This window comes from Nicotiana sylvestris, chromosome 6 (genome assembly GCF_000393655.2).
Source record: "Nicotiana sylvestris chromosome 6, ASM39365v2, whole genome shotgun sequence".
NCBI classification, from domain to species: Eukaryota; Viridiplantae; Streptophyta; class Magnoliopsida; order Solanales; family Solanaceae; genus Nicotiana; species Nicotiana sylvestris.
In genome coordinates, this window is record NC_091062.1 from 181518693 (window position 1) to 181525279 (window position 6587).

The 6587-nt window shown below is 35.4% G+C and overlaps 1 protein-coding gene across 1 annotated transcript; it reads left to right on the forward strand.

Moving 5' to 3' along the window:
• Window positions 1-2292: 2292 nt before the first annotated feature.
• Window positions 2293-2595, forward strand: LOC104234008 (glutaredoxin-C13-like). The gene has a single exon (XM_009787498.2). The coding sequence runs from the start codon at window positions 2293-2295 to the stop codon at window positions 2593-2595; it is 303 nt and encodes a 100-aa protein (XP_009785800.1).
• Window positions 2596-6587: the final 3992 nt, after the last annotated feature.

Genomic DNA, 6587 nt, shown 5'->3' on the forward strand with positions numbered 1-6587 from the left:
CTCTCATCAAATATACCTTACATCCAAAAAATGGTCCATATAGGAATATCACACGCATGAACTATCGTAAGAGATGACAATGTGTATAAATTAATAATTTATATACGCCACAATCCAAAACTCGAAAATAACAAGAATAAATTAACAACATGTTAATTAAATTGACTTGACCGTGTAAAAAACTTTATACTATTAGCGTATATAACTTAAATTCTAATTAACATCCGCATCTACCCAAATTTATGTGCATATATAGTTTCATTCTCATATAAAAATGTAACATGCACGCTTATTACCACACCGGGTATTAATGTGCTTAAGATGGGTAAGGATGGTTAACGATCATATAAATAATACTCCATTATATACATACCAGAAGTGAGACTTTTGCGCTCTCCGCATGTTTAGGAATATTCAACATTAGTTACTCAAGAATGTTCAAACTTGAAAGAAGTGAAAAAAAATTCCGAGAAAGTTTAATATTGTTATATACCTCTAAAATCTAATAATTTACCTATATATGCAGTGTAATTTTTCGATGAAGGGTGGTCAGTTGACCACCCTTTATAACATGTAGCTTCGCCTATGGTTAGTAGTATGAATAATATAACATTGGGTGTAACATTAGGTAGCCCAACATAAAAAATGAGTAGGGCCGGTGCTAGAATACCGGTTACAGTTCAGTCAAATTGGCAATTTTGGATCAAATTCTGTATTCCTTTTAAAAAATCTATTAAATATATACAAATTATTAATTCAGAACTCAAAAACTTAAAACGACTAGAATACCAAACTCATAAGCTTCAAATTTTGACTATGATAAATGTGATTCTAATATGTATCATGTAAACAAAAATAGATCTTAAATTTGATCCAAAAGCATAACTCCAAGACTTTATAAAGAAACCAGACCATTCCCTCAACCATTTTGGATTCTAAAACAATTATCACGTGTGACAAGGCTTTACATAAGAAGATGCGAGCAGTGCACAAAAGAGAGAATCCAAGCCACCAAAATGCTTTTCAATTCAAGGAGAGAATGAAATCAACAGGACATTGGGAGAAGAATCTGGATTAAATTGACAGTCGTCCTTGAACTACCTAGCTTTGTACATATTTTGTTTCTAGTGTTGTATGGCTCTAGTTTGTCCAGAGCATATATATATATATATGTGTGTGTTAAAATTTTTATTATAAATATAAGTAATAAATAATTTATTACACTGATTACATTATTTAAAAGATACTCCAAATAACTATACGAATCATTCATGATAAGTAAAATTAGTAATATAAAATTTACTACGTAAGTACATATAAGTTAAATTTCTTAATAAATTACGCGCTTATATATATATATATATATATAGGAGTTTGAATCTATAGTATGCAGGAGTATATATTATTCTAGTACTTTTCCATTCCATCTTGACATTATTCCCTTGTTAGTAATTTTTCTCAAAAGATTAAAGAATAATACATTTCTGAAGTTGAAAATAATTAAACTTAAATTTCTCATTTTACTTTTAAATTTTACTCTTAAATGTGGACTAGTATAAAGTTTTGTCTTAATGGGCCCACATGATATGAGAATTATGAGAAAATGGTACTGTATATCCGCTCTAAAAATAATAGCCGAAAAATATATTTTATATATATATATATACATTCTGTTTGTTATATGCAAAAATTATATAAATTTTATATATTTTTTCGGCTACCAAATATAAATAATTTCTGGCGCAGGCTAAAAGTGAAAAAAGCCGTACGAATATCAGGCCATCCCTCGAACTTTATGAAGCACAAATTAAATAGAGTTGAAAGGTGAATGAGCAGATGGAATATATGTATCCTCCAACTTGCCCATTGTGTTGGAACGAAATAAGTAGTATCTGATCTTCTGTTTTAAGTTTGAATAGTTACTTTGGAAGATCAGTTCAGTACCATGCAGTCCAGCCCTTGGATGGAGCATCTAAATAAAGCTCACTATCTTTTTGAATATTATTCTTTTCATCACCGCTATATATTCCTTTTCCCTTTCTTATAAATAGGGTAGAACCTGAACAACCCCATTTCCATCCAAACTCAGAGCTTCAAAAAAAGTACGTAAATCTCCATCTCTTTAATTTCTCTCCTCCTTTTATATTATAGTGTAAAACAATTAATCATCGGATCAAAGTTCAATTTGTTTGAACTTTGCTATCCGATGGTGTGCTTGTTTTAGCTTAAGAAACACCCCCACAAACCCTAAACTTTTCATTACTTGTTCAAGGTAGAGAGAAGAAGGAATTCATGGAAAAAGTACAGAAATTGGCATCAGAAAATGGAGTAATGATATTCAGCAAGAGCACATGCTGCTTGTGCTACGCAGTGAGTATTCTATTCCGAGAGCTAGGGGTGAATGCATACGTGCATGAACTGGATCATGACTCAGATGGAAAGGAAATGGACAAATCCCTTATTAAAATGGGCTGCAATCCTTCAGTACCAGCAGTTTTCATAGGAGGGAAATTAATTGGTTCCACTAATGAAATCATGTCTCTCCACCTTAAAGGCTCTCTCATTCAACTCCTCAATCCATATATGCCTGTTTGAAAATTAATGAAAGATTAAGGTTTGGGGCTAGCTACTAGTAATATTAATTAATTAGGATTTAAGAGAAGAACAAAAAATGAATAAACTTGGGTCGATCGAAGGGACACTAGTCGTGGAGATCAAGGTCTTTGCATCCAGGGAGAATGTTGTAATTTTCAAATGTTATTTGATCAGTATAGTCAGTGGTTAGCTAGCATAAACTATATATGCAGCTTAATTAGTTATTTGTCTACGGACAGTTAAAATGGTATCGTTGCCTAGTGCAAAGAATGTAATTTTAACCTATTTCCTCAATGATAAAGTTGCTTTATTACATTGCGCCCCTTAATATATAATTATAATTTTTTTCCACTTTTGGTGAATTTGATCTCACCTTTTGCCCTTGTGTGATTTCGTTCGTGCAATTTAATTAGTAGTCAAAATTTTCCCTAATTCCCCTTGCTCTTGTATAATTCCTCTTCGATGCAAACTTCAGAGCCACATATATAGTTCCATCGTCAATAGGAACACACAAGAAGTGATTCCATCTCCAACCAAATTAGTTCAAGTCTCTTTTAACTTGATCATCTCTCATAGAATGTGGACTCTTTACTGGAATTTTCAGTAAATATATATATATATATATATATATATATATATATAAAACTCCATACTTTCATCATTATATCCAAGAATTTTGCATTATTTCTGGATATTTTCTTATATATTCTGATTTCAAGAATTTTGGAGCTACGAATATTGGGTATTCAGAGAAAATCAAATTTTGAAATCTAAGATGGTGTTTGGATTCATTTACGTTTTCAAGCTACGGAGAAAACACATTCTTCTTTCAGTGATATTTCTTTTATTTTCACCTCCATTTGGAAGAGAAAGTTGTGTTAGGACCGAAAAAATCAAGTGTCATGCGGAAACTAGCAAAGCAAACCTTGAACAATGATAAATCACACAACAAAGAGAAATCTACCAAAAGAGACACAAACATTTAACGTAGTTCAGTCAATTGACCTACGTTCACAATGGAGATGAGCAATCCACTATATAAAAAGAGAGTATAAAATATCGAGAGAACAACCTCACGAAGAGGCAAATACAGGTGACACACTAACACTTGTTCCGTAAATTTCTCCCCCTAAATACGACTCTCAAACCCTATATGGCTACATTGTGGATGCTACTAAATGAGAATGATGGATCTTCAATTTATAGAACTCCAAACCTTTTCCTACAAGAAAAGGGACTAGCCAAATATGGAAGAATTATATTTTCCTTCTAGGAAAAGAAAACCCCAATTATGGTAAATATGTTGTTCTTTCCTTTATGAGATAGGAAAACCAGTTATGGTAAGAAAATCTGGACAAACACCTAACAATTCTCCCCCTTGACCTGAATTTTCTGACTAAATAAACTTGATCCACCTTCTTCAAATAACCTTTAACAGGTGGCATCTCCAAATCTCCACCACAAAGTTTGTCTCAATGTGCGTAGCACTTTGGTAAAATTTCTCGGACAAAAATCACGATTACCGTCAAATAGGTTGCGACTAGAACTAAACCTGCCAAGATGAACCTGTCTTGAACCTCGCTCGAAGCTGGCTCTGATACTACTTGTTAGGACGAAAAAATCAGGTGTCATGCGGAAGCTAGCAAAGCAAATTTTGAACGATGATAGATCACACAACAAAGAAAAATCTACTAAAAGAGACACAAACATTTAACGTGGTTCGGTCAATTGACCTACGTCCACAACGGAGATGAGCAATCCACTATATAAAAAGAGAGTACAAAATATCGAGAGAACAACCTCACGAAGAGGCAAACACAAGTGACACACTAACAGTTGTCCCGTAAATTTCTCCCTCTAAACACGACTCTCAAACCCCATATGGCTACATTGTGGATGCTACTGAATGAGAAGGATGGATCTTTAATTTATAGAACTCCAAACATTTTCCTACAAGAAAAGGGACTAGCCAAATATGGAAGAATTATATTTTCCTTCTAGGAAAAGAAAAACCCAATTATGATAATTATGTTGTTCTTTTCTTTATGGGATAGGAAAACTAATTATGGTAAAAAAATCTGAACAAACACCTAACAAGTTGCAGTCTTTAGCATTTGCGTATTTGTTATTATTTGATATGTATAAAAATAGAGAGCACTTTACGGGAGGTATTATAGAATGATGAGAATAAGGCTATGGTAGCAGTTGTACTAGGAAAAAAGCTTTTGAATTTTGATTACTCAATGCTTAGTTCAATTTCAAGCAAATGTTCTTCAATTGCAATTGGAAGTATGCAGAAAGAGAGGAGCACTAAATAGTTCTATATCGGTTGAAAATTGCAAAAGAAGGGAGAATTAGGGAAAATTTTGATGAAAAGACAAAAAGGTTAGGGGATTGGGTCGCTGCTCTTGAGGCCGAAAAGGAACAACTGTTGGCTCAAGTTGAATCTTCCTCCCCTGCTGTTCCCCGTTATTTGCACGAGCTTTGGGTTTATGCTAAAGCCCAGCGGGATATCTATAAGAGCTTGTGGGAGGCAGGCAGTGTTCCCGAGGCTGCATATGAAGGAGCATGGGCGAAGGCATGAGAGGCTCGTGTTAACTGTGGATATGACCCTGCGACACCGGAGGCCAGTGATGATGAAGGATGACTTCCTGGAGATGGTGGTGAAGAGGGTGGCGGTGATGACGCCGAGTGAAAAGAATTGTTGTCTTTGTTCGTTTTCTCTTTTTTTTTTTATATTGGTTGTTTATGGCTTTTTCTTGGATTTTGTTGGTTTGGCCGTATGTAATCTGCGACTGTTTGTGTAGTAGCTTCTTATAAAGAGGAATTGTTTCATTGTTGCACGTCTCATGTATTTCTTTTCCTGTTTTGTTTTTCATAACTCTGGTGCAAAGAAGTAGATCTCTGTTTTGCGAGTTCCCGATTCTTAGGGAACTTAGCGCCACACAGATTGAGTAGGATTTCGATGGCGGCTTTAGCTGTCGGGGCAATATTTTCGAACTTGTGTCGAAGCACTGTCCCATCATGGTTCGGATGGCGCCTGACACTTTTTCTGGTAGCGACCTTAGCCACATGGATGTTACTTTCAAATTTATATCGAAATATTATCCCGTCGTGAATCCCAGTTTTATTTCCCCCCCCCTTTTTTATATTTAAAATGGCCCTTGGCCACAAGGATGTTTCGATCTTTCGTCGAAATACTAATCCGTGATTGTTCGATTCGAGGTTGAACTGTGCTCTTCGGCGAAGGTCCTTGGCCTTAAGGTTGTTATTTCGAACTTTCGTCGAAATGTTAACCCGTCATTGCTCGATCGAGGTCGCACTCTTTTTATTTTTGGCAGAGCACCTTGGCCTTAAGGGTGTTATTTTGAACTTTCGTCGAAATATTAACCCGTCGTTGTTCGATCGAGGTCGAACCCTTTTCTGTTTGGCGAAGACCTTAGCCTTAAGGGTATTATTTTGAACTTTCTTCAAAATGTTAATCCGTTGCAGTTCAATTGAGGTCGAACTCTTCTCTTTTTGGCGAAGACCCTTAGCCTTAAAGGTATTATTTCGAACTTTTCATCGAAATATTAACCCGTCGTTGTTCGATCGAGGTCAAACCCTTTTCTATTTGGCGAAGGCCCTTAGCCTTAAAGGTGTTATTTCAAACTTTTGTCGAAATATTAACCCATCGTTGTTCGATCGAGGTCGAACTCTTCTCTGTTTGGAGGAGGCCCTTAGCTTTAAGGGTGTTATTTCGAACTTTCGTCGAAATATTTACCCGACGCTATTCGATCGAGGTCGAACTCTTCTCTTTTGGCAAAGGCCCTTAGCCTTAAGGGTGTTATTTCAAACTTTTTGTCGAAATATTAACCCGTCGTCGTTCGATCGAGGTCGAACCCTTTTCTGTTTGGCGAAGGCCCTTAGCCTTAAGGGTGTTATTTCGAACTTATTGTCGAAATATTAACCCGTTGTCATTTGATCGAGGTCGAATCCATTTCTGTTTGGCG

What these genes read in the sequence shown, in the direction of transcription:
- LOC104234008 (XM_009787498.2), top strand. Translation starts at nt 2,293, where the DNA reads ATGGAAAAAGTACAGAAATTGGCATCAGAAAATGGAGTAATGATATTC.